Source organism: Phyllobates terribilis, unplaced genomic scaffold (assembly GCF_046119375.1).
Source record: "Phyllobates terribilis strain yellow unplaced genomic scaffold, ASM4611937v1 Scaffold_9__5_contigs__length_417890890, whole genome shotgun sequence".
Taxonomy (NCBI): domain Eukaryota; kingdom Metazoa; phylum Chordata; class Amphibia; order Anura; family Dendrobatidae; genus Phyllobates; species Phyllobates terribilis.
Window position 1 is genome coordinate 77,275,393 of NW_027362769.1, and position 21,520 is coordinate 77,296,912.

The following is a 21,520-nucleotide window of genomic DNA, read 5'->3' on the forward strand; positions in this document are numbered from 1 at the left end:
CATATCTTGCTGTGCATGCACCAGAAATCAGATCCGCAGCCTACATTTACATTTTTTGGGGTAAATTGTATAGAATTGTATAGAATGTGATGGGCCACGTATGGTCCTATTCCAGTGCATAAAAACCTCAAAAGTAACCAAGTCATTATTAAAACAGAAACATAACAGAGCCCAATCAATAGGACCCCTCTGCCTCTGTATGTAATGGATGCTTATTTGACCCAATTTCTGTTTGTAACTAAAACAGATCAAGCAGATGGAATATGGCTTCACGGCTGGAATATGATGAATAGCTGTAGTGGACGTCATTATACAGCTTTGCATTTATTTTCCTTGTTTCTGGTCAACGAAGATATTGAGAGAAAAAATGAAAAATTGCCTTGTGTATGACAATCAAAGTTGGGAGGATTTTTAGAAATTTTAGTATCTGGAAAGACAACATAGAGAACTGGCAGGGCCTCTTAGAGCAGATGGACAAAGTTTTTTTTTTCTTTAGATAGGCATCAGTTTTTTGTGGACTCTTGAGTTAAATGACCTGTCAGTGGACTAGATATATGCAAATGTGGATTACATAGGATGTTGTTTTGTTTTTTATTCCTGGTGCTTTAATTTCCCAGAATATTGATGATGGCTATGCTTAGTTATTAATTAGACTTCTACAACTATGACTTCTTCAGAAAACAGAATACTTTACGCCTCTTCATCTCTACCTTGCTCTGGACTAAAGAGGATGTCAAAAAAAATAGTTAAAGTGGATGTTAACTGTCAGGAAGTGTGCAAGACCACAATTGACTTACAAGAGAAGGTTTCTGACAAACGATGAAATACAAATCGTTATTTCACTTCTGTGTTAAAGCAAGAGATCCTCCTAGTGGTTTAACCAGGAGATCTACTTTCTGTATATGTACGTGTGTGTGTGTGTGTGTGTGTGTATATATATATACAGTACAGACCAAAAGTTTGGACACACGTTCTCATTTAAAGATTTTTCTGTATTTTCATGACTATGAAAATTGTACATTCACACTGAAGGCATCAAAACTATGAATTAACACATGTGGAATTATATACTTAACAAAAAAAGTGTGAAACAACTGAAAATATGTCTTATATTCTAGGTTCTTCAAAGTAGCCACCTTTTGCTTTGATGACTGCTTTGCACACTCTTGGCATTCTCTTGATGAGCTTCAAGAGGTAGTCACCGGAAATGGTTTTCACTTCACAGGTGTGCCCTGTCAGGTTTAATAAGTGAGATTTCTTGCCTTATAAATGGGGTTGGGACAATTAGTTGTGTTGTGCAGAAGTCAGGTGGATACACAGCTGATAGTCCTACTGAATAGACTGTTAGAATTTGTATTATGGCAAGAAAAAAGCAGCTAAGTAAAGAAAAACGAGTGGCCATCATTACTTTAAGAAATGAAGGTCAGTCAGTCTGAAAAATTGGGAAAACATTGAAAGTGTCCCCAAGTGCAGTTGCAAAAACCATCAAGCGCTACAAAGAAACTGGCTCACATGAGGACCGCCCCAGGAAAGGAAGACCAAGAGTCACCTCTGCTTCTGAGGATAAGTTTATCAGAAATCGCAGGTTAACAGCAGCTCAGATTAGAGACCAGGTCAATGCCACACAGAGTTCTAGCAGCAAACACATCTCTACAACAACTGTTAAGAGGAGACTTTGTGCAGCAGGCCTGAAACCACTGCTAAGGACAGGCAACAAGCAGAAGAGACTTGTTTGGGCTAAAGAACACAAGGAATGGACATTAGACCAGTGGAAATCTGTGCTTTGGTCTGATGAGTCCAAATTTGAGATCTTTGGTTCCAACCACCGTGTCTTTGTGCGACGCAGAAAAGGTGAACGGATGGACTCTACATGCCTGGTTCCCACCGTGAAGCATGGAGGAGGAGGTGTGATGGTGTGGGGGTGCTTTGCTGGTGACACTGTTGGGGATTTATTCAAAATTGAAGGCATACTGAACCAGCATGACTACCACAGCACCTTGCAGTGGCATGCTATTCCATCCGGTTTGCGTTTAGTTGGACCATCATTTATTTTTCAACAGGACAATGACCCCAAACACACCTCCAGGCTGTGTAAGGGCTATTTGACCAAGAAGGAGAGTGATGGGGTGCTACGCCAGATGACCTGGCCTCCACAGTCACCAGACCTGAACCCAATCGAGATGGTTTGGGGTGAGCTGGACCGCAGAGTGAAGGCAAAAGGGCCAACAAGTGCTAAGCATCTCTGGGAACTCCTTCAAGATTGTTGGAAGACGATTTCCGGTGACTACCACTTGAAGCTCATCAAGAGAATGCCAAGAGTGTGCAAAGCAGTCATCAAAGCAAAAGGTGGCTACTTTGAAGAACCTAGAATATAAGACATATTTTCAGTTTATTCACACTTTTTTGTTAAGTATATCATTCCACATGTGTTAATTCATAGTTTGATGCCTTCAGTGTGAATGTACAATTTTCATAGTCATGAAAATACAGAAAAATCTTTAAATGAGAAGGTGTGTCCAAACTTTTGGTCTGCACTGTATATATATATATATATATATATATATATATCTATCTATGCACACATGAACATGAATGAGTACACCCCCTTTTAAGGCTAGGTTCACACAAATATATAAAAAAATCATTCAGAGTTTTATTCAGAGAAGTGGGACAATTTTTTTTTTTTTTCACTTGTCATCCGTGTGCAATTGGTTTGTTTTTTTACAGCAGCAGATATTAATCATTTACAGGATCATTTACAGTTTCCTATGTTACAGAATTGCAATGTATCTGTAATAATCGGATGCTATACTGTGGCATCCGATTTTTATTTTTTTTGCATTTCCACAGACTTGATTGGGTGAGTCTTGTTTCTACCCATAGAAGAATCTAGTGCATGCTTCAATATTTTTCACACACAGATTTGGTCAGTGAAGGAAATTGCTCATCCGCACCTCCGCACTGAATGACGTTAGTCCGAGTGCTGTTTGGCTGTTTGTTTCTTTGGGGTTTTTTTCATGGACAGCACTCAGACTGAAAACATGTTTGTGTGAACGAGCCCTTAAAGTAAGATTTTATTCAATATCTCATCGAATACAAGAACAATTTCCAAAATTTTGACAAGACTGAGTTTCATAGAATTTTTTCATAATATGAAAGGAAAGTTATATTATCGTTAATTACAAATCTTCAGTTTTTGGGCTCTTTCACAGCAGCATAAACATCCGACTAGTGATATCCGTTTTTTAAATCTCAGTATGTTGCAATTTCACATTGAAATTGGATGCCACTTACCCATTCAAATCTACATGTGTGGAAAACATCAGACTGTGCACTCAGATGACATCTGAATGCAGTCCGATTTCCGCGGACTCACAAAATGGAGAAATTTTGTTCTCCATCTTCTCCTTAGAGTGTTCTCTGATTCGCTCATCCAAGAGAATCAGATCACACTCGGATCAGAGTTTTATCAGAATGTCATTTACATTATCGGCCCAATTATCTCGGATGAGCAAATCTGCAGCCATCTAATTAGCTGAAGCAAATGCACCCCACATCAAAAACTACTAAATCTAGTATTTTGTATGATCTCTATGGTTTTTAATGACAGCACCAAGTCTTCTAGGAATGGAATGAACAAGTTGGCAACTTATTGTAACATCTATATGTTTTCATTCTTCAAGAACGACCTGTTAGAGTCTGGGTGCTGTATGGAGAGTGATGACAACTTGTTTCTTCAGGATTTCCCATAGGTGTTCAGTTGGGCTCAGATCAGGAGACATACTTGGCCACTGAATCACTTTCACACTGTTCTTCATCAGAAATGCAACAGTGACCTTAGATGTGTGTTTTGGATCATTGTTACGTCTACCAAGAGCACGGAGTGATTGTAGAATCTTGTCTCTCAATATAGAGCAGTACATCTGTGAATTCATGATGCCGTCAATGAAATATAGCTCCCTGACACCAGCAGCACTCATGCAGCCACATAAGGACACTGCCTCCACTATGTTTCATTGTAGGCACCGTGTATTTAGAAAAATGAATTTAGAAAAATGCATGATGCATACAGTGAATCATGGTAATGGTTCTAAACTTTTCTATATTCCTATGAAAGTTATAAATTGACCGATATTGTTGTTGTTTTTTTAAAGCTTCAGCTGATATTTTTCTACCTAATCCACCCGAAACTTACTGCAACTTCTCAGCCCTGTCTGAAAGTATAACCAGTTTCCCCTACTGACACGCTAGTACCTTTTTCTTGACTTTCTGTAGTCTGTGTTTTATAGAAAAATTATAGTCCACCATGAACAACAGGCTTAGGGGCAACCACTGGAATTTATAAGTGGAAGCTATTTATACTTATGCATACAGTGTGTATTATAGACTAGATGACGGCCTGTCCTAGGACGGTGACTATAATAGGAAATGCATACATTTAAAGGGAATCTGTCAGCAGGTTTCTGCTACCTCTTCTGAGGCAGCCTGGTGTTGACAGAGACCCTAAATCCAATGATGCAGTAGTTCTGACAGAGTTTTTAGATTTAGCAATGCACCAGAGCTATCCCTGCCCCCACCAGGCTCTTTATGTACATTGTCTATAGACAGTGAGCTACTTATCAGAGGAGTGGGTGGAGCCAGACTTGCAAGCTCACATCAATGATAATCACCAGGTGATAAAATCTTCAATGTAAATACTCGGCACACAGCTTGACATGTGACACATTGTTGAATTCTGTGTTATAACACCTACCTCATGCAGTCCTCAGATTATGTAGCAAAAACCTGCTGACAGATTCCCTTTTAAGGGCAAAGTTCTTGTCCCAGGAAAATGTATAAATATCCATGGTCCTGTAAATTGGTGAGAGTGAGAGTAGGAATAATAGTTGTAGTGCGAAGGCACCATCTATTTTGAATGCACAAAATACTCAGAACAAAACAAACGTGGAGGTCCCTCTGCAATCCAGTCATTGTTATTGTAGCAGGCGCCGCGCTCTGCTTATTTCTCACTGCCCACATCATGCTGTATATTCCTGTATAGCTCTTCTTTATGTGTACTGGGTGCAGCAGGATCAGCTCTGTCCTAGCTCAGTGCTGGGCACAGGGTACAATTGTACACACAGGGTATAATTGGATGACAAGGCCTTCTTCTCCACCCTTCCCTCAGTGCTTCAATGCATAAGCTGAATGCTGCTGGATCTAATGAGTACTGGCACCACTGATCTGAGAGGTGAATACCCAGCACCCCACCTGTGCTTCGGCATCAGGAAGCATCTAAACATGCACCCCCTTGTGCTTGCTAGCACCCACATCATGCTGTACACTCCTTTACAGCGCTTCAGTGTGGGCGCTAAATGCAGCAGCAACTGGTATGCACAGAACTCGATGAGCACCACCCTCCCCAGCATGGTACCCACATAATGCTGTGCATCCCCCTGTAGCTCTTTGATATGGGCAGAGAATACAGCATAAAAGTGGCCGGCCACGGGTCGGCAAAGTAGGGGCAACAATGCCAAACTACAGACAAGTCTAACGAGCCGCACTGTTACACTGCTGAGTGCAGGGCACAGTGGAGCACCTTTGGACGACCAAGCGCTTTACCCTCGCGGTACTGCCCAATTGCACTGTGCAATCCTGTACAGCACTTCAATGTGGGCACTGACTGTGAGAGTAGCAGGAGCCACTCTATGCTACACTGGTGAGTGGGTGGCATGGCATAGTTCTCTCTCAACCCCATTCCCAGGCTGGTGAGTGCAGGCCACCGTGTTCTCAACAGTATTAACAATTAAGCATCAAGTCACCTTCTATCAGCCCAAATATGTAAATGCTCTAGCATGCCGGTGTGACAAACCAACACCGAATATGCCTTAGCGTGTCCTGTATCGGTTTGTCACCGATATGCCACTATGAGATCGGATAACCACGGCACACTTAGGATGATATAGTGATGGTAACAGCACAAGTTCTAGTAGCAAACAACCTCAAGTGTAGAAATGAATGCCGCTGTGTAAAACAATTTTTTTTTTTTTTTTTTGCAATGGATATAAGTTGTTATAGACTTTTTTCTTACATCTCACATCTTGTAAAAGATACCACACTGTGCTTTGTAGACACGTCCGTCATAAGGCTCACCTGCTGCCTGAATGCATAGTGATTCTGTCAATGACTAAACTGCATGAGAACATTTAATGAGATTTTGCATTAATAATTTGATGCCTCTAATTAACTCACAACATGTAATCTTGTCACTAGGACAGTGTGAAACTACACTTTCTTTTTATTATGACGTCATGTCAAGAAGACATGGTTAGAATTGCCTGCTATTACATTAGTTGGAATTTAATAACCTACAGAGAAAGCTTGTGGTGATTGCCGATTGCTCGGTCGCCATCAGATAATTGTCTTGTACAATCTTCAGGGTATCTTAATTAGGTCCATGTTTCAGATAGGTATCTAGATACTGTTTAATGATGCCTAAATATGTTAGATTTCACCTTTACTGTATATGTATTTGAACCACTGGAAAGCACATAGCATCTGTGATGGTAAAATAATTTAGTTTTATGGCCAAATATTCCTGTCTCGCATTTAAGTAACTTTTTTTTATGATTTAAATGCAAATTGCAGTCCTGCTCTGGAACTAACAACCGCCTATAAGCAATTGGCATTTAGTGCAGTCAATGCTCTGCCATGAAATGTCTTATTGATAACATTGCTTTCAGCTCATATTTCATAAGAATTTTAGGAGATGATAAACTTAATGTTTTAAGAGCTTCTCCAGTAGTATGACAAAATTGCATAGTAAAACAAGCAACTATTAATCGGTAAACATGATGCAAGATGAAGAAAGTTGCTAGACAGGTGAAAAACCTGATATAATGCCGCAGTAAACCCTAATAAATGCATCTACTATTGAATATAAATAAATATTGTAAAGCAGGGGTGGGGAACTTTTTTTCTGCCAAGGGCCATTTGTATACAGTCATGGTCGAAAGTGTTGGCACCCTTAAAATTGTTCCAGAAAATGAAGTATTTCTCCCAGAAACTTATTGCAATTACCCGTTTTGTTATACATATGTTTATTTCCTTTGTGTGTTTTGGATCAACACAAAGCAGAGAGAAAATGCAAATTGGACATAATTTCACATAAAACCGCAAAAATGGGCTGGCCAAAATTGTTGGCACCTTCATCTTATTTGGTTGCACACCCTTTGGAATAAATAACTTCAATCAGTCGCTTCCTATAACCATCAACAAGCTTCTTACACCTTTCAATTGGAATTTTGGATCACTGTTCTTTTGCGAACTACTCCAGGTCTCTCATATTTGAACGCACCTTCTCCCAACAGCAATTTTAAAATCTCTCCACAGGTGTTCAATGGGATTTAGATCCGGACTCATTGTTGCCACTTTAGAACTCTCCAGCGATTTGTTTCCATCCGTTTCTGGGTGCTTCTTGAAGTATGTTTGGGGTCATTGTCCTGCTGGAAGACTCATGACCTAGGACCAAACCCAGCTTTCTGACACTGTGCACTACATTGCGACTCAAAATCTTTTGGTAGTCTTCAGATTTCATGATGCCTTGCACACAATCAAGACACCCAGTCCCAGAGGCAGCAAAACAACTGCAAAACATCTTAGAACCTCCACCATATTTGACTGTAGGTACTGTGTTCTCTTCTTTGTAGGCCTCATTCCATTTTCGGTAAACAGTAGAATGATGCGCTTTGCCAAAAAGTTCTATCTTGGTCTCATTTGTCCACAAGACACTTTCCTAGAAGGATTTTGGCTTACTCACATACATTTATCAAACTGCAGCCTAGCTGTTTATGTCTCTGTCACCAGTGGGGTCCTCCTAGGTCTCCTGCCATAGCATTTCATTTCATTCAAATGTCGACGGATTGTTCTCGCTGACACTAATGCGCCCTGAGCCTGCAGGACAGCTTGAATTTATTTGGAACTTGATTGGGGCTGCTTATCCACCATCCGGACTATCCTGCGTTGCAACCTTTCATCAATTTTTCTCTGCAATCCACGTCTAGGGAGATTAGCTACAGTGCCATTGGTTGTAAACTTCTTAATTTTGGTGTGCACCATCAACATAGGAACATCAAGATCTCTAGAGATGGACTTGTAACATTGAGATTGTTTATATTGGTCAACTATTTTGGTTCTCAAGTCCTCACAGTTCTTTTCTCCTCTTTCTGTTCTCCATGCTTAGTGTGGCACAGAATGCAAAGATTGAGTCAACTTCTCATATTTTTATCTGGTTTCAGTTGTTATTTTCATATTGCCCACAGGTGAGTTTAAACCAGCATGCTTAAAATAAAGTTGTTTACCCACAATTTTGGAAAGGGGTAACAATTTTGTCCGGTCCTTTTTTGGGGTTACGTGTGAAATTATGTCCAATTTACCGGTTTTTTTTTGTGTTATTCCAATAAGTACAAAGGAAATAAACATGTATAACAAAACATGTGTAATTGCAATAGTTTTCTGGGAGAAATACTTCATTTTCTGGAACAATTTCAAGGGTGCCAACACTTTCGGCCATAACTGTATTTATAACCTCCTTCTGGGGCCGTACAAATTGTGCGCTAACTCCGCCCACAAAGAACGTCTTGACGCTGGCACTTGTGTCAGGATGTAATCTTTCATTGCATGTGCCTCAATGTTCAGTAGTGAACACTGCGTGTGCTTACTCACAGTATTAATTTTACTCTTTTCAAAGCAGTCCCTAGATTCACAATACAAATGTCATGCACGATAGTTCTTAGTCCTAGTGTACTTGCCATGAAAACAAAATTTTCTATCTTTTATATTCTGTTTAAATATTTTCCTTCCAGATTGAGCATATTTAGAGTCCAGCTCTAGCAAAAATGCTCATTTTAATATCCGAAGGAAAAAAGTTATGCAGCCATTCTCAGATGAATTTTCAAAGGAAATACATCGGCCTAATAATTCTTTTTAATAGCTTATCCAGTTTGTTTTGTGAAATATGGTGTCAAATACACTTTCCAAAGCTCATCTCCAGTTTTGTGCTGGTTTGGGATCTTGATGCAATTTTAACTTTTGAAGAGCATGTATACTTGTGGGCTTCCGGAGCTTTGCAGAAGTTTCTGGTATCGTATAGTTACCTCGATTCCACACACCTTGTTCCGTTTTCAGACAACACATTAAAATTCTGATTGGGATGCATGTCGGCACATAAGTTGACATAGAGACGTATTCTGCCATTATCTTTTGCTTTTGGCTCAAAACGTTCCAACATTTGTGACGTGAGATGACCAGCGTTGAAAAAAATGCATAATGTCATGTTATTTTAATTATTGGTATGCTTAACTTTTGTCCTGGCACACATCCCTAAATATTAATTCATATTACTTTTACTCCATATTTATTTGTGATTTATACATTATACCTTGTATTAATGTGGTTCCTACAGTTGCTCACCCACCAGTTTTAATCCTTTTCTGTATTGCCGGGTTTATCTGTACATTGTTGTTTTTCTGAATTGTACTTCATAAAGTTAATTATATTTTAATTATTGTTAAGTACAATTCATAAAAACAACAATGTACGGATAAACTCGAAAATACAGACAAGGATTAAAATTGGTGGGTGAGCACACGTAGGAACTGGTGTCCGCCTTACTCTCACTTTCTTTGGACAAAACTGACATCTGGAAGAAGTGAGAGTTGCTGCCGCTCTCTGACTTTCTCCAGATGTCAGTTACATCCAAAGGAAGCGAGAATGAAGAGACCGCTGACTGTCTGCAGTGCTCGCACAATATCACACTGTCACATGAGCCCCGGGAGAGCAGGCGTCGACATCGCTGGAACGGAACCTGCACAGGAGGTGAATATTGTCTGCTATTTTACAAGGGTGAAATATAGTGATTGAGAAGGGGTTGTCCGAGTAGTGGACAACCCCTTTAATTTACTGTGGAGTGGGAACAGTCTTTGTAGTGTTCATAAAGATTGTAATTCTCAAGAAAACTAGTGTGTTACTATCATCCACATGATGGACATGGATAGCACCTTCTGGTCACAGTGTGAAAACTTGTTTTGAATCAAACAATGTCAAAACAACTGAAAGAGTATACAGTAATCTAATAATTGGAGTCTGATATTTTCACTCTGACGGACCCACTTATTGTCTATAAACAATAATTATTTTTTCCCTTTTTACAGTCTCAAGGATCCCCTCTTTCTTCCCAGCGACCTGTGTCTCACAAGCCTGAAGTAGTGGATGATTTTCTTCGCAATTTTCTGATTAAAATGGGGATGATGAAAACCTTGGAATGCTTTCAGACAGAATGGTAGGTTTACTTATTTCTGAAACTTCTGAAGGTCCTAAAAGCCAGGAAAAATTGTTTAAGGCTCGCCATTACATTGTCGTTATTACTGAACTCTAGAAGATGCAGAAAAAATAATGCTAAAAATATTGGTTGGCAGGAAGATTTAGCAACATAAAATTGCTGGATAGAAACAACTTGGCAGAAGGCAAACATTTATGTACTTGCTTAACTTTAGAGAGAAAAACTTTTCAAGGACGGAACATTTTACTTAAAGCTTGAACATTATTGTATAGAACATGTGCAGCGAGAAAGTAAATCTGTGTATTGCTGCATCTTCTTTAGAATTGGCAGACATCTAGCGTACAATCTGTGAGAGATGGTGCCATGTTACTATCACGGTGCATGGTTCCAAAGGAAACAGATGCTACATGCCAGAGGGAGCATGGATCGCTGCCCTTAGATAATAATGTGCCAGTGGCATTTACTCTAGTCGGATCACAGGCTTGCTAAAACATTTTATTTATATACAATAGCTACAAAGTAAAACAGAAGAGACTTGAATATAACTTAATAATTTAGACAAATTTCCTGTTTTAACTCTGGTAGGGTTTAATGCATTGCATCCATTAATGTAATGTTTCCAGTATAATCCTATTTAAAGGGGCTTTCCCAGCACATAGTAGGGTTCGAACTACTATGTCCCCCATGTAAAGTACTCCGGAATATGTTGGCACTATAGAAAAATTATTATTAATATGAAGAATAGGAGTACTATTTACTAGGTAGAGAGGCGGTGACTGTTTGGCTCTCTCTGATCAGTTTTGGGATAAATAGAAATTGGCTAAAGTGCAAGTTCCATTGTTTTTGTACTGTCCATTCACCATGGAGGTCGACTGCACATATGAGGCTTTAGGCTGGCCATACACTTTAGATGGTCGTTGGCTGAACGATGCCTTGGACGATCTTTCAACTGAAAGCCATCTTAGCCTACTCTTCCGTACAAAGTAACACTCGTAAGGCTGAGAGCTCATGTGCTCTGTATGCGAAAGCCACCTGCTTACATGTCGGCCAACGACTTATCTCCAAGACAAAAATGCGATCTGTAGTCGACATCTCCCCTGATGATTAGTTGGCCAGCGCAACATTAGATTGCTATGTGAACTTGTTAGCAGGTTCAGCTGACATTTAGTCTAATGTGTATGGGGGCATTTAATTCACCATGTATTAACTTTTTTAACTGCACGTCCAATTATTATGTCTAAGGATGTATGATGGGAAAGTCCAAAAGGTCAGTATTCCAATAATTCGGAAGGTAAGCCTCAAGGAATTTGTGTGTTTGATCACTGATAGTGGATACACTGTGAACATTCCGTCTGGATTTTGGTTGAAAAATTGACATTTTATAATAGCAACAAAGTAGATGGGATCTTAGTTAAACCTCATCCACATTCTACAGGAACAAATTCACACCGGAAACTGACTGAGAATTTTAAGTATTGGGACACACCTCTTAATCATTGAATTCCATTTTTTCATTTTGTCCATTTGACACAGGAGTATAAAATCTATTACCTAGCCATGCAGTCTGCCTTTACTAACATTTATGAAAAGATGGCTTATTCTAAAGACCGCACTGAATTTAAGCATGGCACTGTAATACTCTGAGTGACATCATTGAAGAGTGGAAGCGTTTATTAGTCGCGGCAACTCGGCCACAAAGTGACAGAGTAAAGTTGAACAGAGAGGTCGCCGAGTGCTCAGGCACATAATGCATAAAAGTCGCCAGCGCTCAACTTACTCAATGTCAGAGAAAGTTTGGAGCACTGCAGCTAATAACATCAACACAAAAACTGTGCCCCTTTCGGGAACTTCATGGCATGATTTTCCATGGTCGAGCAGCTACATGCAAGCCTTACATCACCAAACACAATGCCAAGTGTTGCAGTTTTGTAGAGCAGCCGCCGCTGGACTCTGGATCAGTGGAAATGCGTTCTGTAGAGTAATGACTTCTCCTTCTCTATCTGGCAGTCTGGTGGTATGCTTTTAACTTTGTGGGAACCGTTTGGGGAAGGACCTTTTCTATTTTAGCATGACTGTGCCCCAGTGCAGAAAGCAAGGTCCATAAAGGCGTGGTTTGGGGTGGAAGAGCTTGAGGAGCTGTAATCCCAACCCCATCGATCACCTTTCATATGAACTAGAACAGAGATTGTGAGCCCCAACATCACTTTCTGACCTCACAAATGTTCTTTTGGACGAATGAGCAGAAATTCCCACAGACCTACTTGAAAATTTTTCAAAAAACCTTCCCAGTAGAGTGGAAGTTGTTTATAGCTGTTTATGCCTATGGATTTAGAATGAGGTGTCATTATAGATCGGTATTCTTTTATCCATATTGTATATGTTGATAAAATGTTTGCTGAATATTCTGCACCATCAAAAGATAATAAAGATTCTGAGAAACTTTACTACTGGTCCGTAGATGCAGAAGTCACACTTTCGTGCCAAAAGTTGTCATTCTTTGTTGGGCTCACTAGCGTTCATAGCTTGGTAATAACTGGTTAATATTTAGCAAAATATGAATGCGTCTGGCCTGTAACAATTCTTTCATTGTCACAGAGAATAATGAGAGTTACTTGCCATTCCTTTAGGTATGAAATGATGCAGAAGGGCCTCCTGCAGCCAGAAGCTGTTGGTTTTGTCTCAGATGTTTATGCTCACAACCAGATGCTAGACTCCGGGATAAAGAGTTTGAAGAAAGAAGTGGAAACCTACAAACTTGCTGCAAGGTGCAAACCACTTATTTTATATAAGTTATTTTACATGCAACGTGTTCCACATTAGATGAGGAATGAGTATGTACTTTTCATAAATGTTTTAATGGGTTAATTTCTCCCGCTAATTTTTTTTATTTCACATAATTGTACTTTAACACCAGGCCAGTAGATAACTACTGTAAGGCAGCGCTAGTCATCATACTGGGGGATACTCGCTGCACCGAGTAAATTAAGCACACATGCCATGTCCTTCCGGTATTTCACACTGCAGATTAGACTCCGTACTGTCCTGTACTCTATTGGGTCTTTTGTATTGGCCTCTCAAACCTGAGTTACTGGAGGGCTCACTACCTCTAAACCCACGCCCACTACTCTCAGAACAGCTTGAAAGGTCCCTAACTCCAGTTATAGTTGTTCTGTTATTTAGGGGGCCCTTTCTCTGTCTAGCCTCACCATTTCTAGACGGCTGCCATCTTCTGCTACTCAGATGATGCTGTCTATCCACTCGCAGTCTAGCAAGATTTAACTGTTCCACCTCTCGCAGGTAGGTCACTCGGTACTCCATCAGCATGTGCACATATGCAAGACTTTTTTCCGTTCCTACAGCGGAGAATGACACCATGCCGTCTTCATCTGGTATCCAGTCCTGACGATCACGTGGACTGCTTACTTTCATCACACCAGACTTCTTGACAATCATCTGCATGGCTCGACCATTTCTCCCAATGAGCTTTCTCACCAGAACATGAGGCACCCGGATGACCTCTTCCCACAGACTGTGAGCTTTTCTCATAAGCTCCAGTTGTCTAACGGCTTGTTCCGTCTTCAACCGGAGAACCCGCTTCGTGCGAATACATCGCCAGTGCATGTCACTTAGGATAGCCACCCTCTTCACTGTGACTTCGGTCGTGGACAGGACCACCAGCTGTTTTAGCTTCTGAGGTCAAGGACACCTTACAGGCTCCCACAGCCTTCTTAAACTCCTCATGCACGGACTCACTGGTGCATTCTTCCCTCAAATCCTCGGGTACATCTATGAGGCATTTGTAACGAGACGTTTCTGTCTCACCAGTGGTTTCCAGACGATCAACCAGCTCAGGTTTCAGGGACAACTGACTTTCAGCTTCTTCACCCTGTATGCTTCCCCTGAGCTGACTCACAGCTACAAATTCACGAATTTCCATCCTGACTACTTCCATTTCATATTTATCTTCCGTTAACCCTCTCTTAGCTCTCCTCAGGTCCACCTTCTCATGGTATAAGGGAGTGAGTGCAACGTGTTTGCCCTTTTCCTTCTCCAAGGAGGCCTCGTTCACTGAGTGATACTTTGTCAGGCGACTTTTGAGCCCGGAAACTTTTTCCTCTAGCTCCGCCACTCGCCTCTCAGTGGCCCGTCTCTGAAGCTCTTCCTGCTTCAACTGTTCCTTTAACAGTAGAGTTCTCTCAGACCTCTCTGTCTCCAATACGCCCACTCTGCTCTCAACTGCCAGTCTCTCAAGCTTCTCTTGCTTCCAATGGGTTTGTAGCGACTCCTTGAGCTCCTTGATCTCAGCTCCTACATCCACCGAATCATCTGAGCTCACATCACTCGAGGAGGTATCTGCTTCATACCTCCCATCACCAGCGGCCAACTCCTGGCCCTGGTCTGTGGCTTCTCCGATAGACTCCTCCATCTTTTCCCGCTCAGCTTCCATCTTGCTGAGTCTTTCCTTAAGGCACATCTCTGCCCTCTGGAGAGTATCACAGAACGTCTGCAGCTCCTTCACCTGAGCTTCCAGACCTAGGGGTCTTTCTGCGGAGATCACCATTTTCCTCACGGGTGTCCTGCAGAGTGGTCTCAACCACTTGGCGCGTGTTCTCTGCATCCGCCTTATCATCCTCTAGTTTTTCTTTAACCCTGAGGAGATCCTCATAGTCTCTCTTAATTTGTTGCAGTTCCCCACTGCGTTTACCACATTCCTTCTTGCAGTCACACAGCTCCCGGTTGAACTGTTTGCGCAGTCGCACTAGGTTTTGTTCACGCCCAGAAACTTCATCCTGCAGCGCCTCCTTGAGGGCAGACAGCTCTAACTGTACCAGAGAGAAGCAATCTTTCACCTCGCACAGCTCATCTTCACACTCCTCTTTGTCAATTTCCAATTGAAAAACCTCCTCTTTGATTTTGCGGCGGTCCTCCTTAACTTCGTAGAACATTTCCTTCCATTGGTTACTTTCCTGGTTGCTTCCCTCCAGGTCTCGCTGTAGGTTCCTCACAACCTGGTATAATTTCTGCCGTTCAGACTCCAGGCTCCGCTGGTCTGAGGACACATTCTCCAGGTTTTCCCATAGTTGCTGCACGTCACTCTGACACTGCTGCCTGATAGGCTCCAGCTCTTGGTCACTGGCCACCTCCTCTTTCAGGGCTGTCAGCTCCTTCTGTCTCAGTACTGTACCGGAGGTTGCTACTGGCAACGTCACCTCCTCTTCTGCCTCTAAGGAAGGATCCACACTTGAAACAAAGGCACACAGCATTACATTTTCCTTATTTTCACTTTCAGCCAAGACTACTGGAGCAACCTTTTTCTGGCCCTTGCGCCGTCGACGACGAGAGGGGGACTCTCTCCCCTCGTCTAGCCCCTTTTGACTGAACTCTTTCTATTTTTATAGTGTCACCGTCAGTTGTGGGGTCTGCGTCACTCCCTATGGTGTCGTGGACCAACAAGTCACCTCCCACCTTGATGTCACCCCCTTCTACTGGAGCTACTCCATTATCAACGGTCACATTGTCATTTTTAGGCGGTACCAACCCACCACTAGAATTTTTTTTTGATTTTCTATTCTCCACGCTGTTTTGAACAACCGCCCCTTTTTTAGACTCCGCCCCCTTTTTAACAACCACACCGGTAGGGGAATTTTTACAAGAAAAATCAACAATAGTCTTAGGACTCCTTTCACCACAGCTCTTACCACCTCCCCGGGCACTCTGGGACAACAATGGCGCCCCCGGAGAGTTCACAGAATGGTCTACTGCCGCCCGTCTATACGGTGCCCACGGCTCCAGCGGTTCCAGCACCATGTCCAGTAGACGTTTCTCAAATTCCTGCTGCGGTTTTGACAGGCACTTTAATCCCTCAATAGCTTCAGACTCATTTGCTGCTCCCTTCACAGCCATCTTTATCTGCTCCAGCATTTCTTCAGGACCCTCCATTTTTCTGCAGGACGTTTGCAGCCGGTCATCGAACCCGTCTGGGGATATTGCTCCATTCACAGCCATCGTGATACGCTATTCACACTAGACACTTCACCGCTTTCCCCGGAAAAATTTTCGTGGCCCCGCCAAGCCACAGCAAAACCGGATTTGAGTGTGACGACAACCTTCGCAACCCCGCCGAGTTGCAGCCAGATGCTTTCACCTTTGTGACCCCGCCGAGTCGCAGCAAGATGCTTGTATCCACACTCGTCGTCCTGTGCCATTGCCCCTAGCAACCGGGCTGCAGTTGCCTCTAGCAACCGGACTGCAGTTCCCGCATTCTCGAACCACATGTAAGGCAGCGCTAGTCATCATACTGGGGGATACTCGCTGCACCGAGTAAATTAAGCACACATGCCATGTCCTTCCGGTATTTCACACTGCAGCCGTTTATTATTTGTCATAAACTGCTTTATCACACAGTCCAACTTAGAATATCACCGGCATGTTTACACACATAACATCAGGGAGTCTCTCAAGTAGCAGACAGGCCCACTTGGTCCAAGTTACAGCCTTCAGCAAGGTAATAGTATAGCAATGTCCATATCAATGTCCATATAACGCAGTGTATTACCTTTGCCGGGTTTTAGCTGCTTCAGTCCATTTGGTTCGCCACCACTGTGGCTTTGCGGCTTCCCAGATGGGGGTCTCTAGCCGTCGCTCCCTCTAAGACTGCTGGTATGTCTTTCACACTTGAAATCCAGCCTGCGCCTTTCAAGGCTCTTCACCAAGCTGGTTTCCCCTCCAAGGCCACTGGCATCTACACAAGATCCAGCCCCGACCTTTCAGGCTGCCAGGCTTCACTGTATCACGATGTCCCACATGGGAACAGGCCTCACGCCTAACACACCTGTCTCATATCAACCAGGGTTTATATATCCTGTAGCACACACACACACAGACAGGACCTTGCTGATGTCACAGTCATGTGTTCAGACCTTCGGTGTACAGAAGGACCTGTGTGATGTCACAGTCATGTGACCAGTCAGCTGAGGGGGAGGTACATGGTCAGTGAAAACACATCCTGAACCATTACCGTAATGCAAGCAAGTCGCTGCATTACACTACCTATATACAGTTGTGCTCAAAAGTTTACATACCCCGGCAGAATTTTTCCTTTCTTGGTCTTGTTTCAGAGAATATGAATGATAACAAAAATACTTTTTCTCCACTCATGGTTATTGGTTGGGTGAAGCCATTTATTGTCAAACTACTGTAACAATCCCGAAAAGAAGGAAAAATTTGAAGCATTTAAATAGACCAGGATTGATGAACACAGAACTTTAATCACTTGCTAAAAAGGAAAAAAAATAAATGTATATTAAGTGGAGAGAGGGGGGCATATCTAAATAAAAAGAATATAGTGCTGTCTTCAGGGAATGCAGGGCAAGCTTTAGAAGAGCTAAAGCCAATAATGAAGTGAGGCTTGCAATGGAGACCAAAAGTAATAAAAGGGATTTTGGTGGTATGTCAAAAGCAAAGGAAAAGTCAAAGATGCTAAAGGATTTTTACAGGATGAAGAGGGGGAAAGTGGTCAAAAATGATGTTGAGAAGGCCAAACTTTTAAATTCCTATGTTGCATCTGTGTTCTCTAAGAAAGCCAATGTAACATCAACTGATCTTCACAGTGCTATCAAAGGAATAACATAATTCACACTATCAATAAATAGAAAGATGGTGAGGGAACAGTTAGCTAATTTAAATGAATTTAAATCTCCTGGTCCAGATGAATTACATCCTAGTGTACTGAAAAAGATAGCAGAGGAAATTTCAGAGCCACTAGGCAGAGTCTTTGAAAAATCCTGAAGAACAGGAGAAGTCCCAGAAGATTGGAGAAGGGCAAATGTCCCCATCTTCAAAAAAAGGGAAAGAAGATGGTTGCAGGAAATTACAGGCCAATGAGCCTTACTTCTATACCAGGAAAGATCTTTAAACAAATTATAAAACAGCATATATGTAAGTACTTGGATAAGAATACAGTAATTAGCCAGAGCCAGCATGCTTTGGTTTTGTATCAAACACGTCATGCCAGACTAATCAAATTTCCTTCTATGATAGAATCACTGACTGAGTGGATCAGGGAAATACGGTAGATATAGTATATCTCAACTTCAGCAAAGCATTTGATAATATATTTTATACTATCCTTATTGAAAAAATGACCAAGTATGGGATTGACAAGGCTATGGTTAGGTAGATTCATAACTGGCTCACTGATCGTACTCAGAGTGGTAATAAATGGTTGCACATCCAATTGGAAGAGTGTTTCAAGTGGGGTACCACAAGCCTCTGTCCTGGCCCCAGTGTTGTTCAACATTTTTCTAAATGATCTAGATAAGGGAACTAAAGGTAAACAGAGAAGAGCTATCAGGATGGTGAACAAACTGCAAAGTATGTCCTACAAGGACCGGTTAAAGGATCTGGGAATGTTTAGCTTGCAAAAAAAGAAGTCTAAGAGGAGATTTAATAGCTGTTTACAAATATTTGAAGGGCTGTCACACTGTAGAGGGATCATCCTTATTCTCATTTGCACATGAAAACATGAGAAGTATTGGAATGAAACTGAGAAGATACAGATTAGATATTAGAAATTAACTTTTTGACCGTGAGGGTGATCAATGAGTGTAACAGGTGGCCACGAGAGGGGATGAGTTCTCCTTCAATGGAAGTCTTCAAACAGAAGCTGGACCGACATCTGTCTGAGATGGTTTAGTGAATCCTGCATTGAGCAGGGGGTTGGACACTATGACCCTGGAGGTCCCTTCCAACTCTAACATTCTATGACCACACCCCCATGGCTAATAAAGCAGGATTTTCCTACAAGAAAGAGGATGCCATATTTACGGAACAGCGAGGTGCAGAAACAAAGTTAAAATACCAGATTCAGGAGAACAACAGCATTTACACCAGGTAAAAAAAATTGCACATTTATAGCAAGTCACAGTTCCTCTTTACGAGTAAAATATTAAGGTGATATACATGCTTCAGGTATTATGTGACCTTAAAAATATAAATCAAGGAGCATTAAGTGTAACAGCAGCAGCTAGCATGACGAACACCCTGCTATGTGTATGACTAACACTGCTCATTCCTAAGAGAATGTCAAATGCCATTTCACAAACTGCTGCCTCGGTATCGTATTATTTAATCTGTAAATGAAAAAAACACCTTCTGCCGCAGCTCAGATCTGTGCTCCTCTCCTTGGAAAGGATTGAAATAGCATTGCAAGAAAAATGAAAACGGCAAATTAATGGATTAGAAGAAGTGCAGGGTCGGAATATGATTGCTCTTTACTCAACTTTGTGTGCCTTTTGGAAAAACCCATTACTTAATATAGAAAAATAACTTCTCATTAGCTTTCACATCTAAATTTCCACTGTCAAGATTTTCTAAATGTAATATCACTGGGAAAAATTCTCAACTATATCTGCAACAGTGAAATATTCATAAAGTTTTGCAGCCTTCAAATATTTTATTTTCAGGAGGAAATGTTTAGCACTTTTAATGTGAAACCTACGTCTTTTTAGGGTTTTTTATTTTACATGTGTGCTGTATGAGATGTATTACATGGGCAAATGTTACATTCCCATGCAGTGCTGCCACGGAAGAAATGAAGAATTCATATTAAATTGAATGGCCTGTCCATCGAATGCATAGGGAGAAACTTTCTGTGTAGTTACTATACACTCTGGGATGATGATGGTGGTGATCCTGGTCCTTCCCACTGTGAAATACGAATTTTCTAATAAGATATGTCCAAATGAAATGCACTAAGCTTTTCTGGGAAGAAGTCCAGGTGGGAGTCCAAGAAATTATTTTTTAAGGACATGTTGCATCCCATAGCTTGGTATGATTTCACAAGATCACTCACTATATCACCGTAGATTTCAGCTTTATGATTTCCAAGAGAAGAATAGAAGGACAGCCTGGCTGCTTTTTGCAATGAATTCAACAGTTCCTGAAATTTGACATCGTCCATCACGGATCTTATTTGTGGCCCTATAAAAATACCTTCTTTCAATTTCGCATCACTGACTGTTTGAAATTTACATTTCAAATCTATAAATGCAGCAGAATTTTTATCAAGTGCTTTTACAAACTGTTTTCATAAATCCTAGTTGAATATGCAGTGGATGTAAATTATACTTTTTCAGGATTCACTAAAGGCACATTTGACTTTTTTTTTTTTTGTCCAGGAACTAGAGATTCACTTTTAGGTCATTGTTTTCCAATATTGTTAGACATGTATACCTGCTATCCCATTCACATAAGAAACAGCAGAATTTAATGTACTCAAGTTGCAATCCAAGCAATAAAGCAATCACCTTCAAATCTCCCCAGATATTCGCGTTATATTTTTCATATTGGATTTTTTCTTACAGGAGTCTCATATTTTCGTATGTCTCTTTCGTATCAGCAGCACACACAACAGTTATTGAGAGGAGGTTATTATCATTATGCAAAAGAATGGCCTTCAAACTAACTTTTGAAGAGTCTATGAACAATTTCCACTCATCTGCCTGGTGTTGCTGTCCAATGACGCCATAACAGAACAAACATTAATGCAAAAAACTACGACTTTTTCTTCAGAGAAATAGTTTTTAAAATCACTCTCTCAGCTATTATACCTGCATAACACTTTCTTGGCATTATTGAAAAATTTATAACAACTAATAAAACTAATAAAATAATGAGAAACAAGCAATACATTTTACATCAACAGAAGAACAAATACTTGTACTAATAGACTCACTGCCATTTCACTATTGGCTCTTACTTTACAAAAGATACAATATCCAAATATGTCTTAACATGAATGAACCACTATAATCTTGTTGTTTTCCTTTTACGAGGGGCGTTCATTAAAGATTTCCACTCACCCACTTCCTGTGGACTGAGAGCAATGAAACTTGCCGCAGTTATTAGTCCTTCTCTACATAGGTGCCACCAAGGGACACACACTTCTCCAATCTCTTTAAGCAACTGTAAACACCTCGTTTGTAGAAGTCGACAGGTTGCTCCAAAAGCCACTTTGTGACTTCGGAAATCAGTCTCATCATCTGGAAAATGCTTGCTCTTCAAAAATAACTTCATTGTTGGAAAGAGATGGAAGTTCGATGGTGCTTGGTCGGGTGAATAAGGGGGATGCGGTAGAATTTCAAAGCCGTGGGAGCATGCTTCAATTTGGGCAACATGTGAGTTGTGAACTGGTGCATTGTC

General features: G+C 41.2%; 1 protein-coding gene across 1 annotated transcript in view; it reads left to right on the top strand.

The window, feature by feature from the left end:
* The window catches only part of SPAG16 (sperm associated antigen 16), a 1,363,505-nt gene that overhangs the window by 41,831 nt on the left and 1,300,154 nt on the right, over positions 1-21,520 (top strand). Inside the window, exons 4-5 of the mRNA XM_073646626.1 lie at positions 10,191-10,318; positions 12,946-13,083. Of these exons, the coding sequence (XP_073502727.1) occupies positions 10,191-10,318; positions 12,946-13,083 (266 nt within the window). The remainder of the gene's footprint in view (positions 1-10,190; positions 10,319-12,945; positions 13,084-21,520) is intronic.